The sequence below is a fragment of the Lycium barbarum genome, chromosome 10 (genome assembly GCF_019175385.1).
Source record: "Lycium barbarum isolate Lr01 chromosome 10, ASM1917538v2, whole genome shotgun sequence".
Classification (NCBI taxonomy): Eukaryota; Viridiplantae; Streptophyta; class Magnoliopsida; order Solanales; family Solanaceae; genus Lycium; species Lycium barbarum.
In genome coordinates, this window is record NC_083346.1 from 92,907,498 (window position 1) to 92,933,208 (window position 25,711).

At 37.5% G+C, this 25,711-nt stretch overlaps 1 protein-coding gene across 3 annotated transcripts; it reads right to left on the minus strand.

Annotated features, from left to right (window-relative positions):
* Window positions 1–14,723: 14,723 nt before the first annotated feature.
* On the minus strand, window positions 14,724–23,458 carry LOC132614082 (uncharacterized). 3 transcript variants are annotated; one of them, XM_060328439.1, is made up of 11 exons: window positions 23,170–23,458; window positions 19,747–20,108; window positions 19,158–19,316; window positions 17,621–17,638; window positions 17,420–17,500; window positions 16,431–16,529; window positions 16,163–16,255; window positions 15,945–16,088; window positions 15,710–15,817; window positions 15,260–15,311; window positions 14,724–15,172 (listed from the first exon to the last, which is right to left on the minus strand). In XM_060328439.1, the coding sequence occupies exons 2-11, from the start codon at window positions 20,074–20,076 to the stop codon at window positions 15,138–15,140; spliced, it is 1,119 nt and encodes a 372-aa protein (XP_060184422.1). In that variant the 5' UTR covers window positions 20,077–20,108; window positions 23,170–23,458; the 3' UTR covers window positions 14,724–15,137. The 3 variants fall into 3 exon arrangements, with proteins under 3 accessions (XP_060184422.1, XP_060184424.1, XP_060184423.1); XM_060328441.1 differs by having other exon boundaries at window positions 19,747–20,042; window positions 23,170–23,449; XM_060328440.1 differs by lacking the exon at window positions 17,621–17,638 and having other exon boundaries at window positions 23,170–23,455.
* Window positions 23,459–25,711: the final 2,253 nt, after the last annotated feature.

Here is a 25,711-nt window from a genome sequence, read left to right on the forward strand (position 1 = left end):
TAAAATAAGCTCAAAAAAATAATTGGGCCTGTTTGACTTAGCTTATCTAAAGCAGCTTATAAGCTGCTTAAAATAAGCCCATCCAAACAGGCTCCTAACCTTGTTTGTAAGCTTAAGAACTGTTACACCTTGGAAATTTCATGTCGTCGTGTAGTGAATGAACCAATGCGAGCTTAAGGATAATAGGAAGTTCTTAAGACTATAAGACGGATATTTAGTAGTCTTAGAATGCATACGTTAAGATTTTGAAGTCATATGAATTGACGAAATAAGGATTTATAAGGACAAGTGGAGTATAAGTGGTGTTTAGAAAAGGTTTCGTAAATTATTCCATTAAGAATTGTTTGGTAAGGCCTTGAGGGCGAGTTATAGGGATGCTTAGATCATTAATGAAGTATTAAACAAGTATTAAGAAGGTTGTGTAAGGATTGGAGATCAAACGAAACGACGAGGACAACTTCGGAAAAGCTATGAGTTACACGACCACCTTACACGGACCGTGGACTTTTATACGGACCGTATAAGGGTCCGTATAACCCAACAACAAGAATGTTTTCCCTGGTGGTGAACTACGGACACTTATACGGACCGTACAATATTATACGGACCGTATAATGCCCGACGGACTGATTAGTTGCAAGTATAAATACATGTTCCCACATTTATTTTCTCATTATTTCCACTTCTCCACTTCTCACCAAACTTCTAGCCTATTCTATACACATCTTCAACATAGAATCAAGGGAAACCAAAGATCAAACACCAATATTCAAGGGAAATCAAGCATATGGAAGCTTGCTAGGGTTATGGAAGTTAGAAAATTCCTTTGGAATTGAAGCAAGGTTTTCTCCAAGTGAAGCAACCACAACCAAAACCCATTCCTGCACATTCAAAGGTGAGTTTTATGATTATTCCATGTTTTTTAAGGTATTGAAAAGTTAAAACACTTGGATTATGGAAGAAGATGGAAAATGGGTTACAAAATATGAGATTAGTGGCAATTGTGAGTAGTAGATTAATATGAATCATGATTATTGATATGTTGTGATTGTAATTACGTTATGAATGATGTTAAGAGCATGAGAGAAACATTAGATGAGAATTAATGTAATGTTGTATTATAATCATGATTATGGATGACCTTGAGAGGAAATCGTGGGGATTGGGTAATGATGAATTTGACAAAAGTTATTGATGATGATATTATGAATGTTATTATTGACGTTTGGGAGTTGATATATGGTATGGAGAAAGTAGTGGAAACAAAGGAGATGCTGCCAAATTTTCTATAGCTTTAGTACAAACACGCTTGTATTATCGATTATCTAATATGAGTATGAACTCTCTTGAAGGTAGAAACGTGAATATTGGAGAGGAACGTTCAAGCGATAGAGTAGCTAAACGAAAAGGTATGTAAGGCTAGTCCCTTCCTTCTAAGGCATGATTCTTATGACATGATATTCCCTATCTCTTCGTGACTTTCCTACATCCCGAAAATTATGAGTCAATCTTAATAAAGAGCTTCATATGAGATAAGATAAGAGATATGTTACAAGCATGATAATGATGATGATGAGTCTAAGTCTAAAGAGTCTAAGGCCCATGATATTATGTTTCTACAAAGCTAATGATTCTTATTATGATCCATTGATGTTGTTCATTGTATACACTCACCTTATATGCTAATTCCTTCAAGGTGAGGCAGAATACTTATGCGTGCTCCATAACGGAATCGGGGGTTCACGACCTTATGTCACCTCGATAGATGTACAGTCTGTCTTGAGTCTTATGCATGATTCATGATAAGTATGTGATGATGATATTACACCGTGCCTACATGGCCAGGCATACACCACTAAGGCGGGCAGCGTATACACCATGTCTAGATAGCATGGGCAGACACCACTAGTAGGCGGCATGAGATGGTACCCCGGACGCGGGAGGCCTGGACGCGGGCTAATGATTACCATACCATACCTATATGGTCGGGAAGCTTATACATATATGCATACATGATATGATGATGAATATGGAGTAAGCCAGCATGCATTATTTGTTTTATAATTGATAGTCAGTTACAGGTTGTTCCTCACTTAATGCTTCCTTATTTCATTGATGTGTTGTTATTGTTGATGCCTTACATACTCAGTACAATGTTCGTACTAACGTCTGTTTTCTTTGGACGCCATGTTCATGCCCACAAGTAGACAGGGAGGTGATCCAGAATCATAGGAGCTACTAGCTGACTTGAGAGCACTCCATTGTTCCGGAGGTGCCATTGACTTATTCTTTTGTGTATATATATATGTATTTTGGGCACGACGGGATCCTGTCCCGTCCATATGTCTAGTACTCTAGTAGAGGCTCGTAGATACGTATGTGTGGGTAGTATGATCTCACGATGTCCTTATTGTATATATGTATATATTATTTTGAAAGCCGAAGGGCTTATGTATAAAGATAATTATGTTTCAAATGAAAATGGTTTTCCTATGATTATAAGCACAAGAATGATGAAGAATCGTATAATGAGTATGATGAGTAATAGGATGAGTGGTGCTCGGTGGTTAGCCCCGGGTACCCGTCATGGCCCCTAGTCGGGTCGTGACAAAAGTGGTATCACAGCAGTTCAGTCCTAGGAAGTGTCTACGAGTCGTGTCTAGTAGAGTCTTGTTTATGGTGTGTTGCGCGCCACACTAATAAACAGGAGGCTACAGGGCATTTAGGAAAAATGACCATCTTTCATCTTAAGAGATCGTGCGATAGAGCTGTGTTATAAGATTTTCTCCTCCTTAATAGTGTGCTATGATTTCAGAAATTCCGCCAAAGGGAAAAGCTACAGCCGCCTAGAAGGGCAAGGCTACGATGAAAAGGCAGGTAGAAAGAGAGCCGCCAATGAATGTATAAGAGAGCTAATCACATGATGAGGCTCCATTTAATACTTCTCCCACTCCGCCTATTATAGAAGAACAGAAAGGGGCGTCAGCTCCAGCTCCTATGCCTCCAGTTCCTCCACCGGCTGCTCCAGGTCAACAAGTGACCGAGGCTATACATTTATTGACGCAGTTAGTTGCCGCCCAGGCACAGCGGCAGAATGTGAGTCTAAGTGATCGGGTAACTAGTACCAGAACCCTTGATTTTATGAGTTTGAATCCTCCGAAGTTTTTCGGGTCAAAGCCGAATGAAGACCCGTTAAGTTTTATTGATAAGATGTTGAGAACATTGAAGATTATTCATGCCTCCGAAACTGAATCTGTGGAGTTGGCATCTTATAGACTCCGAGATGTGGCGGTATTATGGTACAATAATTGGATATCGTCAAGAAAAGAGAATGCGCCTCCTCCCGTTTGGCAAGAGTTTATAGATGCCTTCATCCGCCACTATTTGCCACTCGAGGTCCGCCGAGCTAGAGCGGATAGGTTCTTAAATCTAAAACAAGGGAATATGAGTGCCCGGGTGTATAGCCTTCAGTTTAATTCATTGGCTAGATATGCCCCGACTATGGTGGCCGACATGGGGGATAGAGTGCACAGATTCGTGAGTGGATTAGGTCCGCATTTGTTCAAGGACTGCTTGACGGCTTCGTTGCAAGGTGGGATGGATATTTCCCGAATTCAAGCCCATGCCCAAAATTTAGAAGGACAACAACATCCGCAAAGGGGTGATCGTGATATTGATAGAGGGCAGAGTAAGAGGGCCAGATCTATGGGGGCAATTAGTGATTATAGAGGGGGATCGAGGCAGACATATCCCAGATACTCAAGCCAATCGACGACTAATGCACCTTCACGATTTTCAGGTAGGAGATTTGATCGCTCCTTTCGTTCAGGTAAGGGTCAGAGCTCTTGGGCCTCAGATTCTCAGTTTGGGGGAGATTATAGCCAGAGGAGACCCCCAGTACCGCGATGCAGCCAGTGCGGTAGACTACATTCCGGACAGTGTCGCCAAGGTTCAGATGCTTGCTATGCCTGTGTCCAGGCTGGGCACATGATGCGAGATTTCCCGTCGATGAGTGGTAGAGTTGGGGTTCATCCCACAGGATCAGCGGCTAGTTCCTCTTCAGTGCGCCTGGTAGGGCAGACTCCCCAGATTCCAGCAGGCTGAGGTAGAGGCAGAGGGGGAGCATCTACTTCAGGTGCCACTCAGCCCCGTATGTATGCTTTGGCCGGACGACAGGATCTTGAGTCCTCTCCGGATGTGGTTACAGGTACATTATCCGTGTTTTCCCATGATGTGTATGCATTGATAGACCCGGGTTCTACCCTATCTTATATTACTCCGTATGTTGTTGGTCGTATTGGGGTGAAACCTGAGCTAATAAAACCTTTTGAGGTATCTACTCCGGTTGGTGATCCCATGATAGCTAGACCAGTGTATAAAAATTGTGTAATTGTGATATGCGACCGCCAGACTAAAGTTGATTTGGTTGAGCTGGAAATGTTAGATTTCGATGTAATTATGGGTATGGATTGGTTGGCCTCATGTTATGCTAATGTTGATTGCCGAATGAAAGTAGTACGATTTCAATTTCCGGAAGAGCCCGTGCTTGAATGGAAAGGTAACACGGCATCTCCAAGAGGTAGGTGTATTTCCTACCTTAAGGAAAGAAAGATGATAGCTAAGGGCTACATTTATCACTTAGTCCGAGTTCATGACACCGAAGCAAAGTCGCTAACTTTCCAATGTTCCGGTAGTGAATGAATTTCCGAATGTATTTCCAGATGAACTTCCAGGTCTTCCCCCGGAAAGAGAGATTGATTTCGCTATCGATATGTTGCCGGACACCAAACCTATTCCTCTTTACCGAATGGCTCCAGCAGAATTGAAAGAGCTAAAGGCACAGTTGAAAGATTTGCTTGAGAAGGGGTTTATTAGACCCAGTTCATCACCGTGGGGAGCACCAGTCCTATTCGTGAGAAAGAAATATGGTTTCCTACGAATGTGCATCGATTATAGGCTGTTGAATAAGGTGACGGTAAAGAATAAATATCCTCTCCCAAGGATTGATGATTTGTTTGATCAACTACAGGGGGCCAAGTGGTTTTTCAAAATAGACTTGAGGTCAGGTTATCACCAAGTGAGAGTTAAAGAAAAAGATATTCTCAAAACAGCTTTCAAAACAAGATATAGCCATTATGAATTTCGGGTGATGTCATTTGGGTTAACCAATGCTCCGGCAGTGTTCATGAATTTGATGAATAATGTATTCAGGCCTCTCTTGGATCTATTCGTAATAGTATTCATTGATGATATCCTAGTATACTCTCGCACAGAATCAGAACATGCAGACCATTTACGTATTGTTCTAGGGATTCTCCGAGCTCGAGAATTGTATGCAAAATTCTCAAAGTGCGAGTTTTGGCTGAATTCTGTGACATTTTTGGGTTATGTTATTTCAGATGATGGCATTAGAGTTGATACTCAAAAAATTGAAGCTGTGAAGACTTGGCCAAGGCCTACAACTCCTACAGAAGTCTGTAGTTTTCTAGGACTGGCAGGTTACTATATAAGGTTCGTAGAGGGATTTTCCTCTATTTCAGCCCCATTGACGAAGCTAACCCAAAAGTCAGTTAAATTTCAGTGGAATGATGCTTGTGAATGCAATTTCCAAGAGTTGAAGGACAGATTAACCTCAGCCCCAGTCTTGACACTCCCGGAAGGGTCAGATGGATATGTTGTATATTGTGATGCTTCCGGTGTTGGATTGGGATGTGTGTTAATGCAGCACGGTAAAGTCATTGCTTATGCTTCAAGGCAGCTGCGGAAACATGAAAAGAACTACCCAACTCATGATCTCGAATTGGCTGCAGTTATTCATGCATTAAAGATGTGGAGACATTACTTGTATGGTGTGCATGTCGATATCTATACAGATCACAAGAGTCTTCAATACATTTTCAAACAGAAGGAGTTGAATCTACGGCAGAGGCGGTGGTTAGAATTATTGAAAGATTATGATGTGAGTATTTTATACCACCCCGGAAAGGAAAATGTAGTAGCTGATGCGCTTAGCCGCCGATCAATGGGCAGCCTATGTGAAGTTCCTCTGGAAAAGAAAGAATTAATTCATGAGCTCCACCAATTAGCTAATCTTGAAGTACGTCTGATTGATTCAGGTAGTGCAGGAATTGGTATTAATGATCCCATAGTTTCGTCCCTGAATATGGAAGTGAAAGAGCGTCAGTATGAAGATCCTCAATTGAGCCATTACAGAGACACATTTCATGAAAAAGAAAAGTCTCCATTTGAAACTTCAATGGATGGAATTCTTAGATACCGAGGCAGGCTATGTGTTCCGAATGTTGCAGAATTGCGCCGTCGAATTCTAGAAAAAGCTCATTATTCTCGGTATTCTATTCACCCAGGTGCAACGAAGATGTATCATGATCTCAAGTTGATATATTGGTGGGATGGCATGAAGAGAGACATAGCAGAATTTGTAGCTCAATGTCCAAATTGCCAACAAGTGAAAATCGAACATCAAAAGCCAGGAGGATTATTGCAAGCAATGGAAATCCCTACTTTGAAATGGAAAGTGATCAACATGGATTTTTTTGTAGGGTTACCTCATTCCCTAGGTAAGTATGATTTCATATGGGTGATCGTGGACAGACTCACGAAAGCAGCTCATTTTCTTCCAGTTAGAGCCACATACTCGCAGAAAATTATGCAAGGTTGTATCTCGAAGAAATTGTGCGACTCCATGGTATTCCGATATCCATTATTACAGATAGAGGAGCGCAATTTATAGCCAAGTTCTGGAAATATTTCCAAGAAGGTTTAGGTACTCAAGTAAAGCTCAGCACGGCATTCCATCCGCAAACTGATGGGCAAGCCGAACGTACTATTTAGACCTTGGAAGATATGCTACGGGCATGTGTACTAGATTTCGGTGGTAGTTGGGATGACCACTTACCTCTTATTGAGTTTGCATACAACAATAGCTACCATTCCAGTATCCAAATGGCTCCGTATGAAGCTTTATATGGAAGAAAGTGTAGATCCCCTATTGATTGGTTTGAAACAGGAGAAGTATAGCTAATAGGCCCTGAGTTGATTCAGCAAGCGGTAGAAAAAGTCAAGGTGATCCGAGATCGATTATTGACAGCCCAAAGTCGCCAAAAATCTTATGCGAACAACCGCCGGAGAGACTTAGAATTTCAAGTTGATGATTGGGTATTCTTAAAGGTGTCACCAATGAAAGGTGTGATGAGATTTGTCAAGAAAGGAAAGCTAAGTCCTCGATACATTGGACCCTATAAGATTATCCGCAAGGTGAGTCAAGTAGCTTACGAATTGGACTTGCCTCCAGAACTTGAATCAGTCCATCCAGTTTTCCATGTCTCAATGCTCCGCAAGTGTGTTGGAGACCCTACAAGGTTTGTTTTATAGATGATGTCCAAGTGACATAAAAGCTAGTCTATGAAGAAGTGTCCATTGCCATATTAGACAGGCAAATACGAAGACTTCGAAATAAGGAAGTAGCCTCAGTTAAAGTTATATGGAGAAATAACAACTGAGAAGAAACAACTTGGGAAGCAGAAGAGAGTATGAAATCCAAATACCCCCACTTATTTCATCCCTCAGAAGAGATCCACGATGAAACATCGAGATTGTGAGGTATGTATGTTTCTTTTTATGCATTTGGGTCGTGTGTGGCCAACTTATATTGTTATTGTGTTATGGCCCTGTGAGGCAATGTTAGTATGGGCTGTTGTGACAAGGATGGTAGTGCCATATTACAAGGGAAACTCTGGCGAAATTTTCGTAGAATTCCCGAGTGCATAACATTCGAGGACGAATGTTCTAAAAGGGGGGAAGAGTGTTACACCTTGGAAATTTCATGTCGTCGTGTAGTGAATGAACCAATGCGAGCTTAAGGATAATAGGAAGTTCTTAAGACTATAAGACGGAAATTTAGTAGTCTTAGAATGCATACGTTAAGATTTTGAAGTCATATGAATTGACGAAATAAGGATTTATAAGGACAAGTGGAGTAGAAGTGGGGTTTAGGAAAGGTTTCATAAATTATTGCGTTAAGAATTGTTTGGTAAGGCCTTGAGGGCGAGTTATAGGTATTTTTAGATCATTAATGAAGTATTAAACAAGTGTTAAGAAGGTTGTGTAAGGATTGGAGATCAAACGAAACGACGAGGACAACTTCGGAAAAGCTCTGAGTTACACGACCACCTTACACGGACCGTGGAATTTTATACGGACCGTATAACCCAACAGCAAGAATTGTTTCCCTGGTGGTGAACCACGGACACTTATATGGACCGTACAATGTTATACGGACCGTATAAGTGGTCCGTATAATGCCCGACGGACTGATTAGTTGCAAGTATAAATACATGTTCCCACATTTATTTTCTCATTATTTCCACTTCTCCACTTCTCACCAAACTTCTAGCCTATTCTATACACATCTTCAACATAAAATCAAGGGAAACCAAAGATCAAACACCAATATTCAAGGGAAATCAAGCATATGGAAGCTTGCTAGGGTTATGGAAGTTAGAAATTTCCTTTGGAATTGAAGCAAGGTTTTCTCCAAGTGAAGCAACCTCAACCAAAACCCATTCCTGCACATTCAAAGGTGAGTTTTATGATTATTCCATGTTGTTTAAGGTATTGAAAAGTTAAAACACTTGGATTATGGAAGAAGATGGAAAATGGGTTACAAAATATGAGATTAGTGGCAATTGTGAATAGTAGATTAATATGAATCATGATTATTGATATGTTGTGATTGTAATTACGTTATGAATGATGTTAAGAGCATGAGAGAAACATTAGATGAGAATTAATGTAATGTTGTATTATGATCATGATTATGGATGACCTTGAGAGGAAATTGTGGGGATTGGGTAATGATGAATTTGACAAAAGTTATTGATGATGATATTATGAATGTTATTATTGACGTTTAGGAGTTGATATATGGTATGGAGAAAGTAGTGGAAACAAAGGAGATGCTGCCAAATTTTCTATAGCTTTAGTACAAACACGCTTGTATTATCGATTATCTAATATGAGTATGAACTCTCTTGAAGGTAGAAACGTGAATATTGGAGAGGAACGTTCAAGCGATAGAGTAGCTAAACGAAAAGGTATGTAAGGCTAGTCCCTTCCTTCTAAGGCATGATTCTTATGACATGATATTCCCTATCTCTTCGTGACTTTCCTACATCCCGAAAATTATGAGTCAATCTTAATAAAGAGCTTCATATGAGATAAGATAAGAGATATGTTACAAGCATGATAATGATGATGATGAGTCTAAGTCTAAAGAGTCTAAGGCCCATGATATTATGTTTCTACAAAGCTAATGATTCTTATTATGATCCATTGATGTTGTTCATTGTATACACTCACCTTATATGCTAATTCCTTCAAGGTGAGGCAGAATACTTATGCGTGCTCCATAACGGAATCGGGGGTTCACGACCTTATGTCACCTCGATAGATGTACAGTCTGTCTTGAGTCTTATGCATGATTCATGATAAGTATGTGATGATGATATTACACCGTGCCTACATGGCCAGGCATACACCACTAAGGCGGGCAGCGTATACACCATGTCTAGATAGCATGGGCAGACACCACTAGTAGGCGGCATGAGATGGTACCCCGGACGCGGGAGGCCTGGACGCGGGCTAATGATTATCACACCGTACCTATATGGTCGGGCTGCTTATACATATATGCATACATCATATGATGATGAATATGGAGTAAGCCAGCATGCATTATTTCTTTTATAATTGATAGTCAGTTACAGGTTGTTCCTCATTTGATGCTTCATTATTTCATTGATGTGTTGTTATTGTTGATGTCTTACATACTCAGTACAATGTTCGTACTGACGTCCGTTTTCTTTGGACACTGTGTTCATGCCCACAGGTAGACAGGGAGGTGATCCAGACTCATAGGAACTACTAGCTGACTTGAGAGCACTACATTGTTCCGGAGGTGCCGTTGACTTATTATTTTGTGTGTGTGTATATATATATATATATATATATATATATATATATATATATATATATATATATATATGTATTTTGGGCACGACGGGGTCCTGTCCTGTCCATATGTCTAGTACTCTAGTAGAGGCTCGTAGATACGTATGTGTGGGTATTATGGTCTCACGATGTCCTTATTGTATATATGTATATATTATTTTGAAAGCCGAAGGGCTTATGTATAAAGATAATTATGTTTCAAATGAAAATGGTTTTCCTATGATTATGAGCACAAGAATAACGAAGAATCGTATAATGAGTATGATGAGTAATAGGATGAGTAGTGCTCGGTGGTCAGCTCTCAATTTTAAGGGATACAAGCATTCCTTTAATAAGTATTCATTGTTTTCTAAATGCAAAGGGACTAATATCACAATCTTGGTTGTCTGTGTTGACTACATTGTTTTAACAGGTAATGATATGGAAGAAATACATGCTATTATGGGTTTTTTGGATGCTGAGTTTAAAATTAAAGACCTTGGACACTTACATTATTTCTTGGGGATGGAGGTGGTTTGTGAATCTCATGGTCTGATCTTGACTCAGCGCAAAGAGGTGCTATCAGAATTTCAATGCCTTGATCTTCGTCCAGTATCCTCCCTTAGATCCTTCACACAAATTGAAAATAGTGGATGATGAATTGATGGAGGATGAAGCATGTCGACCTCGACTGCTATTTTGTTTGGCAACAATTTTTAGCTGATTTAATCTCTCTTTCTTTTGTTCCCTCACACTCTCAACTAGCAGATCTCTTTACCAAATCACTTGGCTGACCCTCTCACTGGAAAATATTAGACAAACTGGGTCTGCTTTTATCACCCTCCACCTTGACGAGGGGTACTAGACAAAAGTATGGAACAAATGTTTGTATCTCCGATGAAGGTGAAGAAGATGGAACTCAAAGAAGAGAGGTGGAAAATTCAAAGAAGGATAAAGGCCAATAAGATCAGGCCCAAGCATGCAATCAACGAATTGGGCCTCATATGGAACGTTTGCACAAGAGGGCCCAAACGAATTCCTCTTCAGTCGCAACACAAGTTCAACCTGATGGCTCACAAATATTAGAAGCTTCCAATATTCCTTTATGTACAACTCAATGTAGTTTGTTAGAGGCAACAAGTAATTATTAGACAAGTTTACAAATTGGTTAGTATTTATTTCTATATAAACATTGCATTTGTACACCTGCAAGATTCATTCAATACACAGCAGAAAATCTAAAATTATATTTTGCTCTTCTTTATTTCCAATATGAAACAAGAGTTATATTCGCCAATAAATATTTTATTATAAGTAAGGACTACAAACTCAAAGTCGGATCCAAAATTTTGAGTTTATAGATTCTAGATTCAAGAAAAGGCAGGCTACTGGATTGAAGATAATTTATTTATACATATTAAGTAGATTTTTAACACAAATACAGAATTTCTGCCAAAGCTATTGGGTTCTGCCGAACCTATAACCGATACTCTAGCTCTGTATCTGCTTAAACCCTCTTCCTGATAACGAAGAAGGAAACAAGCAAACAAAGGATGCTGATGAGTGCCACTGGAGAAGAATTGACATAAGCCAAATTAGTCATTGGAGTAGGGCCATCAGCCATGCCAGGCATATTCGGCATGCCAGTACTGCTACCAGGATCATCGCCATATTGGGCTGCAACAGTAATAATTAAAATTGCTAAACATGCAACAAACACAGCAAGTGAGAAATGTAGAGCCATTATGACCAATTCTGAATTCAAGTGCTTTGGATAAAGATCGAGAAGATGCTTTCTTGTTTTTGCTTGAACGTTATGGCAACTTTGCTATGTATTTATATTGTAAAGATTTTTTATTTCTGATGTTGAAACAATGCGGTCGTTGGTTTTAATGTTGGAGAACCTAGACGATGTTTTGTTGTCGATGTTTGTCACGAATTTTTTATTTATATGTATATAGCTAGCTAGCAAAATGATTGAACGATGAATTCGATGTGAAATGTGAAAATAGCTCGCTGTTTGCAATTGGCGGTTTTACTTTCATAAGCGTTATTACTTTGTTTAGGCATAGACGACAAGGACTAAAATGTTAAACATTGTCAAACAAATGAAGGAATGATGTAAAATCAACCTAAAAGAGTTAGTACAATATATTAAAAGATGAAAGCAAGAACAATAAAGAGATAAGAGAGGAGACCATTTCTTATTCTCTTCCAAGCATCAAGTATATGTACCTCATCTATCATACCTAGGGATGTGAAAAACCAGTTTTAACCGATAAACTGAATCAATAAAAACGCGATTGGTTTACCGATATCAGGTTATTGGGTTAATGATTTGTAAACGGTTTTGTATTTTTTTTTATTGGGTTATCCATTCGGTCTCCGATTTAAGGGTTTAGTTAAGGGTTAAATCGATAACCCAACAAGCTTATATTAAAGTTACATTTTCATCCCTAATTATATATTAGTGGCTTTAAATTTTAATTTTTAAATACAAATCCTATTTCTAAGTTACTTACCGCAGGCACGCTTATTCTAATTAATATTCTCTCAATTCTCAATCCTCATATGAACTAGGGCTTGCGATGCCTCTCGCCCTCACTTCTTAAACGAAACTAGGGCTTGTGAGATCTCTCAGTTTTGAATCTTTTATAGTTTGTCTTGTTGCTGGTGTTTTCCTACTAAAAAGGTTGGTCTCGTTTATGAACAAATGAACTAAGAACTGCCTTTGTTTTGTTTTTGAAAGATTGTTATAGTGCATTATAGTTTTTGCCTTGTAATTTGTGTAGACTTTATGCATGAAGCCAGTGTATATATGAACAAATAAAAATAAGAAAAAGCAAAAAAAAGAAAAAAAGTTAGTGCAACATTTTCTTATTGGTTAAACCTAAAACTGAACCGTTAAGGACCAAAAACCGATAAAACGAAAATCGATAACAAATATCTTATCGGTTTGGTTTTGGTTTAGCGTATTTTCAAATCCAAAACCGATAAACCGAACCGATAATTCACAAAACCGAACCGAACCGAACCAATTGATAAGCATGCACCCCTAATCATACCCCTATCTATACTATTATATAGAGGGTAGTCGGAAGATGGCTATAAATATTGCAATAACTATGAAGGTTATGGGGGAAGATCACGGAGGTGTGGGAGTTAATATTTACATCATGGAGAAAAGTAGTGGGAGTTAATTCTTTAGTAGTTGGAAATCCACCATAATATTCCAATATTTCACAACACTTCCCCTTGGATGTTCATATAGTTATGTGCCTCGTTAAAATCTTACTGGGACAAAACCCCGTGGGAAAAAATACTAGTAAAGGAAAAAGAGTACACATATCTTGTAATAAGTATTATTTGTTACCTCGTTAAAAACCTTGACAGGAAAACCTAATGGGACAAAACCTTGACTGAGGAAAAAAGAGTGCAGCACGTATTTTGCTCCCCTTGATGAAAAATCACTTTATTTCTCGGAGACGACACATCCCTATCTTGTATATCGGTTTCTCAAATGTTGAGATTGATAATACCTTAGTTAATAAATCTGCTAACTTGTCACTTGAATTTCTTGAATATATTTTCACCATTCTTTGACGATTATGTGTGAAAATAATTTTCCGCGAAACATATCCCGTTCTGCTTCACCTTCAATGTATGATCCTTTCAATTGAATTATGTTCAAGCAACATTGTCTTCACATAATGTAGTGGAACAATTACTAGGTTCTTGGAGCTACCAATCTAATATTTGGAAACCAAGGCCCCATAGCAAATGATAAACAGAAGTAATATTTAGCAAGCTCATAATTTCATCTAGTAAGTCACAAGAGCAATCTCTCATCTTTTTTTGAATTCTTTCTTCTTTTCGTTATGGTAATTTCCAACTCTCCGCTGGTAAATCTAGTTTAGCGCTACAATGTCGATATAGTCAATCATTGTTGTATCACTAATATGTCTGCAGAAGATGTAGAGAACTTTTACGGTTAGATAAATGAAAAAGCGAGGATTCATAGCTTTAAAATTGAGGCTTGATTCTTGTTGTAGTAATAGTAATATTAGCTTGCAATTTTATCAATCAAAGAAATAGGTAATCATGGATGTTGTGTGATACACTTCAATGTCTATTGAAACCTTATTAATGCTGAAGCTCCAGAGAATTCAAGTATAATGTTTTATTGAATTGAATGGAAACTGGATGCTCATATCAACAAACGCAAGGAATCTGTACAGTCTGCGTATCAAAATTTTAACGAATAATGGATGAATGATATTCTCAGATAGTTGCATTTTTCAACAATAGTTTATCTTAAACCAGAATCATATAACCTGCATCAACAAAAATCTACTACGCCCTCCAACCCAAAATACTTGTCACGTTTTGATTCTCAAGAGTTAAACTACATGAACTTTGATTAATATTTTTATAATATATTTTCACCATATTAAGATGAAAAGAATTACAACTAATAGTAATCTTTGTATAATTTTTTAATATCTAACTTTTAATTTTATAATATTAAATCAATCTAATTTAATTTCGCTTCAAAAATTAGTCATATCAACTCTTGAGAAATGATACGTGACAACTATTTTGGGAGAGAGGGAGTATCGATCAGCTTATGCTCAAAAGAACCGTACAATAAATGCAATGCAACCATGAAATTGCATTAATTAAGAAGACGCAAACTTATCATATTGATAGAAAGAAATTAAACATGGGATATTGGGATACAAATAATTAACGTGTCTCCGCAGTAGATTAAGGAGTGAAAGATGAGAAAACAATTGTTCTGTTACAATAATGACAAATCACATATTATGACTTGAATCAATTGTTTTGCACTTGATTAAAAGAGCCAACGATTAGTAACATTTGGTGCTGGTGCCAGTTATGATCCCATCCCTAATTAAATTTACATAGTTCACAATTGCAATAACATTAATCCATTAAACAATGAACAATATTAGTATACTCCTTTAAGGTTGGTGGTATTGGCAAAATAGGAAATTTTTACCCTGAGAAACTATGAATCTTAGTGGTTAGCACGTAGAATTCGTTGTCTGTACCATTACTACATTTTCCTGCCATAGACTTTGAAGTCATTTTCAAGTGCCTTTTTGTCATTTCTCTATGATCTCCTCCTGAATTTGACCATCTGCATTAACACATGAAGTTAGATAAAACACCGATGACAGACATGAAATGACCGAGTCCAGGTCTACAATGAAGTTTTAACTCTCACCAGCAAGTGCAACACCCAAGTTCGCCTGAGCATCTGCATCGGAGTTTGACTCCTATTAAAAGAGAGTTTGCAATGTGTTAAATCCTCAAAAACCGGCAAGGTAATACTCAGGTAATTCCAAAAGAATAATAAGGCATGTAATATGCTGTTTGGGCTTTTACTTTTACAGAAAGCATGTGACTCATATATATGGACAACAATATAGAATGAAAAAGGGTCTCTTTTCACTTTTGGCCTGTTGTTACAGGCACTGACCAAAATATACAAAACCTATACCCTGATTATGTATATTTTTGTATATAACATGTATATTATATGTATGTTTATAATTAATATACAAAGCCTATACATTTGCTCTCTATTATTCTTTTGAGCGGTCCAAAAATGGTATCATCCCATGAAAATTTATGCAGATCATGAGGAAAGAAAAGAGATGATTTACAGAATTACCCGAAGGACATGAATGATCCGGAAAGAAAGAAACCTATCTTTCAGTTGTTTTGCCTGCTCATACAAAGTGGAGATGTTTTGATTTTTAACCTTCCATAGGCCCTGGATCTGTTTGACAAAAGACACTTTGATGAATTCAAATATCAAACGGATTTTTAAAAAAGAGAGAATGAAACTAAGAAATCATACTGCTTAGAATAAACTTGTAAATAGAAAAACCAAGTTCAAAACTAACCTGCATACAAACAAGTTTGGAGTCACCCTGAACGCGAATACTTGTAAACCCTTTGCTAAGTGCATAGTTCAATCCCAAAATAATGCCTCGATATTCAGCAGCATTGTTTGTTGCTACTCCTAAACCTTCACGTAGCCTACAGATCTTTTATTTGGAAGGATGTAAATCACAAGTTTGAAGAAAAAAAAAGAGACAAAATCCCAAAGTTAGTGACTTACAAAACTGCCATCATCAGCCCGCAGTACAGCTCCTGCACCAGCTAGTCCGGGATTTCCTTTTGAAGCACCATCAAATTCAAGAGTACACGATCGCTGCTGACAATAACAATGATAAGGTTCTTTGCACACAATACCATAAACCATCTAATATTCACAATTAATTTAGTAAATTAAGATTTTTGCATTTGATAGCCCAGTTTGCTTTGTTAATTTAATTACAGAAAGCATTTATGTTTTACAATCAGCCATCATCTTAACAGCCACTCACACCAGATGGTAGAGCTAGAACTTGGTCACCCTTATGATCATCTAACTTGACATGCTTTCTTACGGAATCATTTGAAATAGCTGCTGATCCAACAGCATCCTGCAAACGAACATGGCCAAATAAACAAGTAGTTTCCAAACACATTAAGAAGGGCAGAGAATACAGCAAACCATTATTGTACTACTTTAAGCCAAACATGTATAAACTACCTTTCTACAACGTGGATAGAAGAACACAGTTCACTATGACTAGAAGAGTTTACAAATAAGCATCAATCAACAATTGCAACTCTATGTACTTCATGTACAAAATACTAAGCCTTCCTTTTGATGGATGGCAAGTACATACAAAATCTTTTAGCTAAATCCCTGCTCTTCAACTCTAATTAAAGAGAAGTAACAACAATCTCCCTACAGTTACCAGTTTCAAAAAGAAAAAACGTAACAACAATCTCCCATGGTCGTTAAAAACTACCCTCCCCATCCCGGTATCAAGGATCACTAAAGCTCCTAATTTTCTTAAATCCCTGTTTCTCAACATCAGCCACAGAAATATACAATCTCCAGTGATTTATATAGCTTAATCTTGAATGGTCCAATTTTTAAATTTTCTTAGACAACAAAAAGAGAGATAGACAAACTAAGCAAGCATGACCTTCTAACATCGCAACGCTGTGCAAATCTTAGTTAGGCCCTTAAAAATAGAAAGAAAGAAATAAACATGTTTTATCAACCTTCATAAAAACATTTCTCTTATCAACAGAAGAAAACAACAGGCTCATGCACATATAACCTCAAAAATAAAATATTTAACATGTACCATAACAGTATCCATTTGTAATAATCTTCCTCATAACTAGAGCTGGCTTGCTGGATATATTCAACCACATGGCACTACCACTTGTCTCTTAAAAGGTGTCCCAGGTATAACAGAATGATACCAAAATTTTTAACTTTAAAAGGCAAAGCTACTTATAAGAGAAAAAATACCGAATATTCTGACCACATTACATCCTGTGACCTCTTCTTTGACATATGTTCAGGCATCCCACTTTTTGAAGAAGAAGGTTGCTGCAAGTAATGAAATGCTAATAAATTAGTATGACCAATCAAAAAAGAAAGGAAAAAATAAAAGAGGAAGGATGTGTAATTTTCTGGCAATTGTACCCTTTACGATCACAAGCAGCTCACCTGACTGACCATCATGTGCTTATTATTGCCAAAGAGTGACGTGAGGAACATACACACAGAAAGAAGATAAGAGAATATTAAATAGAGGATTGGAGAAAGTTTAGGATCTTTTCTGCCAATGTTTATTGAATTACCACATGAAACAGGAATGTCACATCATACAGGAAATTAACCTGGGTAGAGTACAAACCTACAATGAATGCATCAAGTGCATGTAGAGATGATCTATCTTGATTATGTTAACATAGACGAAGAAGAAATTAAATATGTATACCAAGCATAACGTAATGCAATGAAACTCAGTTTTTTTTTTCCCCTTTTTGAGAGTACCATTTGTTGATCAAGCGAAGTGCAGTATAAAATTTGGAAACTATCACTGTTCTTATTCCTAACTCTTTGGTCCAGTGTTTTGGACGGCGCGCGGCGACAAGGGCCTGCCTCGCCTTAGCGCTCGCCTTTTTGAAGTGCGGCACCAATAAATACCAAAAAATTAAAATATTTAATTGCATATATAAATAATCAAAATCTCACTAGCAATAACATATTAGCAAATATTTCAATTCAAAAATTAAAAGTAGATAGTAGATACTAAAAGTCTAGAACTTGAATGACTCAATAATTCATAAGTGATAAGACAAGCACTACTAAAATTCAAGCAATAGTGCATTACTAGAAGTCTATTCAAATTCAAGATCTTCAATAGAAAAAGAAAAAAAAAACAGAGGAGAAAATACGTACAGAAAAAGAAGAAGAGAATAGAAGAAGGAAAAAAAATGCAGAAGTCGCCGGAAACAAAGGAGGAGTCGCCGGAAAAAAAGAAGAAGCAGAAGTCGAAAACAGAGGAGGAAGAAAGAAGAAGAACTAAAGAAGAAGAGAAAGAGAGAGCGTACCTGAAAAGCTTGAAGGAGAAGAGAGGAGGAGGCAAAAAAAAACCCTAGCCGCTGTTTTTGTTTTGATAATAAGTTTCATTTAAAGTCTTCAGCTTCTTTTAATTGCTTTTTTTTTTCAAAAAAACCCACTGGCGCCTCGCCTCGGCGCCATTAGTGCCTTTGGCGCGCCTTTTGAAGGTGGCGTCGCCACAGCCCTAAAAGGCGGCAGAGCCACGCCTCGCCACGCCTATCGCCTTTGGCGAGAAGGCGCTCGCCTTTCACAACACTGCTTTGGACACAAGATACAAAATCAGCTACGCGTATCGTGGACTTTTTTCCAGATCTTGGTTTCCATAAATACACGAGAGTTCCAGGGATTCTTCAACTAACTGCTTTTGCCTTTATTTGAAGTTCCAGCAGCCAACATAGGAGAGTTTCAGCTTTTTAGGATTGTATGGTCAGTGATGATCTGAATAATCAAGTGGAAACGAAATTTTCTAGTATCAAGTAGTTCTGACAAGGAAACTTGCACATTAAGATCTTTTTCACATCAACCTCACAACAGAATTCGTTAATCAAAATATAGATCAGATTGATCTTGGTGGAAACCTCGTAAAATGAATACTTAACCATTAAAAATAAATGGTAGATCTCAGGAATTGGGTTACCTGAAAAGGGCATGGTACTAGGGCTCCAAAGAGATCTTCAGTGAGATCAGCAGCTCTGATAGAGTAAAGAGCGTTTTTAAGCCCACAAGAGAGCAGATATTCTTCTGTGTCCTTAGGCATCGCATAGCCTTTATACACACTTACAGGGGGATCACATATCTGCCAGAAAAACAACTGATTAGTTCATTGCAAGTGAACACATTCAACTCACTTAAACTATCTTTCATGATTTCATTGATACTTGAAAGACCAATGTTTACAGCACTAATTAGACCAAAGAATGACGTCCTGGAGACATATTAGTTTAATTGTCATACACTCACGAGGGATTTCCTAGACTGTTATCAAAGTAGTGCAAACACACTTGGCTGAAGTTTTGGTAAATAATTCAGGTTAATTATGGATAAACAAGGTTCACAGAAAGAAAGAACCACTAGCTTTACTTCATCAAAATAAAATAAAAAAATAAAAAGAAAGAAAGAACCACTAGCTTTACTATAGCAGGGTATTTATATGTATTTTCTGCAAATTAGCAATCCTCCAAGAACAATAGAAACATTCAATAAATGAGAGAGATAATAGTGGTTACCGAGGATCCGACTTGAGTTTGGCAATCACTCAAGTTTTTGTAGACTCCAACAAGATCTCCTTTCCTAACAACAAAGAAACCATCTCTATCTTCCTTCATTTTTGGAGTAGGATCAGACTTCTGTGAGCTAGAAGAACTATCCCCACTAGACTTTTTGGATGAATAGCAGCGAACGCAAATTCGCTTAAAAAACAAGTCGAAATCAACTTTTCTATGTCCAACACCTGTCTTCCATGAAAGAACTGAAAATGCACCAATTGAACTCTTCACAGCACAACTGCTAGTCCTTGTTAATACTGCAGCAGAACATGCATTAAACAAGATGTTCATTACACAGGGCCTCCCTCAGACTCTACGAGTTTCTGGAAAAAAAAAATCATTTTGTTCATTCAACTGATACATATGTATGCATTTGACTTCCTAAACCATTCATTTTGTGAGCAGAGAATAGAGGAAAGAAAATGCTGAATTATTCAGCCAGTTTCTTCTGTATTCCGCTTCTATAAACACATTACAAAGTGAGAATTCCAGTACACAGCTCACCAAGAGTTAGGAAAATATTTACCTCATACAAGTTTTTTTTTTTTTTTTTTTGAACATTTCCTCACACAAGTTTAGTTAAATTTAACTAAAAAATCTTACTCACAAATTAAGGAGAGTTAAGTTTATTTATTACTGTTTTCTTTCTGAGATTATGAGTCCTTGCTACTCCCTCTGGTATATGATTTTTTATTTTATTTTATAAAGTAAGATGTTTCATTAGAAAAGCATCAAGTAGATGCATAATTACAAGTACTCCCTCTGGTATATGATGTTTTTAGCTTTTACATTTTGTCCAAATAAATGATTTTTTCGATAAACAAGAAGGTATTAATTTTATTTTATTTTCAAATTTACCCTTATTTAGATAAGTGATTTTTTACATAAGCAAGAAGCCATGTTAAACAGGTACTTTTTAATTAAGGGTAATTTAGTAAAAGCACCTCTTACTTTCTAGGGGTGTGCCCAAAGTAAAAGCACCATATAATATGGACCGGAGGGAGTATGAATTTTAAAGTGTTTAACTCTAATATTTTAAATATTGTTTTTCCTATTTTATGACGGATACGTAATACTACTTATTTACATGGGTCAAGGGTATAAAAATAAGTGAATAAATATTACTCCCTACGTTCCCTTTTACTTGTCCGGTATACTAAAAACTTGTCCACTTTAGTAAATCGAGAGAGAATTAATTTTTTTTTACAATTTTACTCCTATCACTAAATAACCATTTCTCAATCTAATTGGAGACAGTCAAATTTAGATTTAAAAAGTACCATTAATAAGGATAATTTAGTACAACAAACAATTAATTAATATTTTTTGCATGGAGTGTAAAACGTAAACGGGACAAGTAAAAGTGAACAGAGTATAGGGGTGTCAAATATGGCCCAAAAGATTGATTGCCCGCCCAACTTGCCCAAAATTTTATGGGTTGGGCTCAAGATAATTTTGTATTGGGCTCAGTTACTAGTTTCAAAAAAAAAATTGTTATTTTAGCCCAACCCAATATAACTCATTTTAAAGTGATCTCCAACTTAACCCAGTACTAGCCCATTTTTAAGATTTATTTTAATTTGAGTTTATTGTTTGAGATTTACTTTATTTTTTCTATGTATTCACTTTCCTTGTATAATGGATGTTACTCCTATTAGTTTGGGGATTGTTTGATATGAAGGAAAATATTTTCCACGAAAAATGTTTTTCTCGAAAATATTTTCTATGGAAAATGTATTCCTCGAAAATAATTTCCACGAAAAATGTTTTCCGCGAAAATATTTTCCAGAAAAATGTTTTCCTAGAAAATAAACCCTTCAAGAAACTGGGTCAAGTTGGGCAGGTCATGACCCAGCCCATTTCAGCCCAAATAACTTTTGGGCTAATCGTAGCCCAATCCATTTATGAACTCGGCCCATTTTGACTTGCCCAATCTCAGCCTATGTTACTTGGACTCTTCGAAAATGGACACGGGTGGGTGTCGAATTCTCCAAAAGTAGTGTATTTTTTAAGGATCCGACACGGGTGCGGCATCATTTTTGGAGAGTCCGAGCGACATATTCTCAACCCAACCCGCCCATTTGACACCCCTAACAAAGTAATTAGTTAATATCATGTGCAAAAAACATTTTAATTAACCAGTATTGGATTAAAAGTTTTTAAGTTTTAAAAAAAAAAAAAAAAAAACATCTACTATAATTATTTATTTTTTTGGTTTCTGACCCGATGTTCAATACTCGCATAGGGACCTTGACTAATCCGAATTCGCGCCGCGTAAGGCCCATTTAAAGTGAAAACGCTTCCTAACATGATTTTTTTCATACCCAGGACTAAAACATGAGACCTTTGATTAAGGGTGGAGGGATCTTATCCATCCCGACACAAGGCCACAACCCTTGTTGGTCATCTTCTATATTTATTGACGTGGCGTAAAGACCATGTGCATATACTTTTTCTAAAGGTTTATGTATTACATACAACAGCTTAGTTTTCATTGTTTGAAGCAATATATATATAGAACACCCTTTTCATTCTGTTTTTATATTACTCCAGTTCTTTTCCCTTCTGAAAACATACAGAACATTTTTTTCTTTTACAGCCTTAAGTTTAAACAAAGAAATAGCAAAACACAGCTTAATAGTTGAATTTAGGAAGAATATTATTCCATCACTAGAAAGCTATCTTTTCCCACATTCTAATTCTCAAAACACGTGGATCTTAACTACAAAGACATAGAAAAGTTCTAAGAGTGAAAGTTCCAATCTTTCCATCAAATTGGAAAAGCCAAAAGGTGTTATTTGGTATTGATGGAAAATGTTTTCCTCATAAGAGAAAATGTTTTTCTTCAAAATTTAACGAAAAATATCTTCTGAATAAATAAAAACACGTCAAACGCATCCGACCCACCCCCCTATCCACCCCACCCCTACCATTAACCACGCACCCCCACCTTCCCACCCATCACATCTACACACCACCCACCCACCCAACCCCTCCACCCCGACCAACCCACACCACCCAATTTCCCAACCCCCCCCCCAGCAGCCTACCCCAATTTCTCATCCCACTTACCCCACCACTAGAAGTTCCACTCCTAATTCAAAAATCCCGGTGTTTATTTTGAATATATGTAAATACTTTTGACACTTTCCAACTTGCATACCAAATACAAGAAAATGAGCAGGAAAATTACTTATTTTTGAGAAAATATTTTCTTAAAACATTTTCTGTCATACCAAACACACCCAAAGAGAAAGCTCTAAATGGGTTCAGTTACATTGACAAGTGGAAAATGATAAACGAAATTACAACCCTAATTTTCAGGAAAAAAATCAAATTGGGGTCAGTAAAATTGGAGTCTTTAACTAACAAATACAAGCATACCGTAAATTTCAAGATGAAAATGCACCAATCTTGGGTAGCCAGACCTTCGGGTAGGGAGCGTGAGAGAAGGGGGGTTGGAGTTGGGGTTAGGGTTGGGGGTGGGTTAATGGGTTGGGTGGGTAGATAGCCTTTAGTGTAGGGTGTGGTTAATGGGGTGGGTGGTTATGCCGGGGTGGGTAGATAGTCTTTTAATTTTCAACAAGTAAGTAATGTTGAGTGCGTGTTACCGGTTTGTGGAAACTGACTCCGGTCCGGTCCAAGTTCATGTTTTTCTTTTTCTTTCTTGTAGAACAAAAATATTGTTCTATCTATTTTAGTTGTGTTTGGCACGTTGTAAAATGTGTCCTGGAAATATTTTTTCTTCAAAAAAAAAAAATGTGATTCAGTTAACATGAATTGTGAAAAAGATATGGTTATTTGATGGTATATAGTTATAATCGATATATGAGGAGACGTCAATAGCTATTTTGAACAGATAGGTCGATCTGTTGAGGTTGAAGAAGATTCCTTTAGTCAAAGTATTGTGGGGGAACCATTCGAGTAAGAAAACTACTTGGAAAGCGTACGAGGACATTCAGAACAGATACCCACAACTTTTTGAGACCTCAGGTACATTTTTGGACTCGCTCGAGGATGAACTTTAGTTTAATTAGGGAGAATGTAACAACTTAACCTCTCATTTTGAACATTTGTATTTCAATTCATATTTTGAGGCCTTCTGTAAGTCAACAATATCGTTTTGAACTTGTTGGTATGATTTGGGATTGAGACCTCAATGGCACAAGTGAGTTTCTGCACCATCTCACCATATTTTATATCGCACTTTTTCAGGTGCAAGTATCCTTCGATATGATTGCGCAGTTGTTATCATGATCGCAATGTAAAAGATATAAAGGTATCATTGTATAGGGTAAAAACGGACATGACATGTGGCAAGATCTGGTGTTGACAAGTGGCAAGCGAAATCGGTTACTGAAGAGGTCGAGTCGAGAACTCGAAGAAAGTTTCCTACGCGCAACCGAAGGAAAGAGTCCAGATGAATTGTTGCGAACAATTATGGGTATCAGACGTTACGTATCCGGTCCAGATACTCAACCTCACGTTATGCCATTTCAATTAAAGGCCATTTACTGATCATTAATGTACATTAAGAAGGAGCGATTCACGGCCTTGGGCTCCTAAATTCACACCTATAAAAGGAGCCTAACCTTTGTGTTAGAGGGCATCAAATTCTAGCTTAACAAGTTATTCTAACTTAACAATTTACACTTTATCATTTTAGCAAAATATAAGCTTGTTCTCTTACTTTTGTTTTGGCTTACGCTCTGTTCTTCAAGGCATGAAGTCGATCTGGAAACATCCTCACTGAGAGATTCCTCCAAGCACAGGCTACCCAGGCTAATTTTGTTATATTATTACTTTCTATTTACCTAATTTCATTCTTGTTCTTCTTTGACGTTTATATTATCATTATTATTCATACAAATCAATCCACGTATCCTTTAAACTATTATACAAATTCAACTGTACCTTTTGAGGGTAAACAGTTTGGCGTCCACCGTAAGGCTAAGGATAATTGTGATATTGCTTTGTTACTTTCAATTACTTCACTAATCGCTTCAAAGTTTGTGAATCGGGTGACGCATGGGCACCGAACTGCAGATTGTCGACACCTCCAAGATGAAGTGGCTCGGTTAATAAAAAGTTGGCACCCAAGGATATTCTTGAGTGATCGTGCCAAAGACAATTACAACAAAAACAGTGAAGTAAACAAATAGGTAGAGCCGATCGCATCGCATCATGTAATAAACATGATCATAGGTGGTACGGAGATTGCAGGAGAAGCTTTCACGAGGGCGAAAAAAACTAAGTTGACCATATCCAGGGAGAAAAGGTCTCAGGAATTTTTTCCTGAAGAGGCGATCATGTTCACTAATGAATATGCGAAGGGCGTCACTCTCCCTCATAGTGACGCCCTAGTAATTACTGTAACTATTGATTACTTTCAGATTAAATGTATTTTGATTGATCCAAGTAGCTCAACCAACATCGTTCGGTGGAAGGTTATAGAGCAATTGGAGATGCTAGACAAAATGACACCATCATCTAGAGTTCTCAACGGATTCAACATGGCAAGTGAAACGACAAAAAGGTGAGATCGTGCTACTAATTAATGCAGGTGGAATGATCAAACAAACAAAGTTTTATGTCATAGATGGTGTCATGAGATATAACGCGATCTTCAAAAGGCCTTGGATACATGACATGAAGGATGTGCCTTTGACGCTTCATCTGCTATTGAAGTTTCCAACCCCGAAAAGAATCATACAGATCTGAGGTGAGCAGCCGGTGGCGAAGGAACTGTTTGCCATAGAAACACCGGTAGGAGAGAAAAAAAGTCGAAAGAAGAGAAACAGTAATCAGGGGAAGGAAAGAAGAAAGAAAAGGATAAATAACAATTATAGGAATTAGGGCCAGGTGAAGTTGAAGCACCAAATTTCATTGACAATCGGATCCAGAGAAGGAACGTTTAGAAGAGGAG

Excerpts from the sequence above, each read along its gene's own strand:
- LOC132614082 (XM_060328439.1), bottom strand. The coding sequence starts at position 20,076 with ATGAACATCTTGTTTAATGCATGTTCTGCTGCAGTATTAACAAGGACT. Across the intron at positions 16,530-17,419 it reads TAATGTGGTCAGAATATTCG|GATGCTGTTGGATCAGCAGC; the intron begins GTATTTTTTCTC and ends GTTCGTTTGCAG. Across the intron at positions 15,312-15,709 it reads GGATCATTCATGTCCTTCGG|GAGTCAAACTCCGATGCAGA; the intron begins GTAATTCTGTAA and ends CTCTTTTAATAG.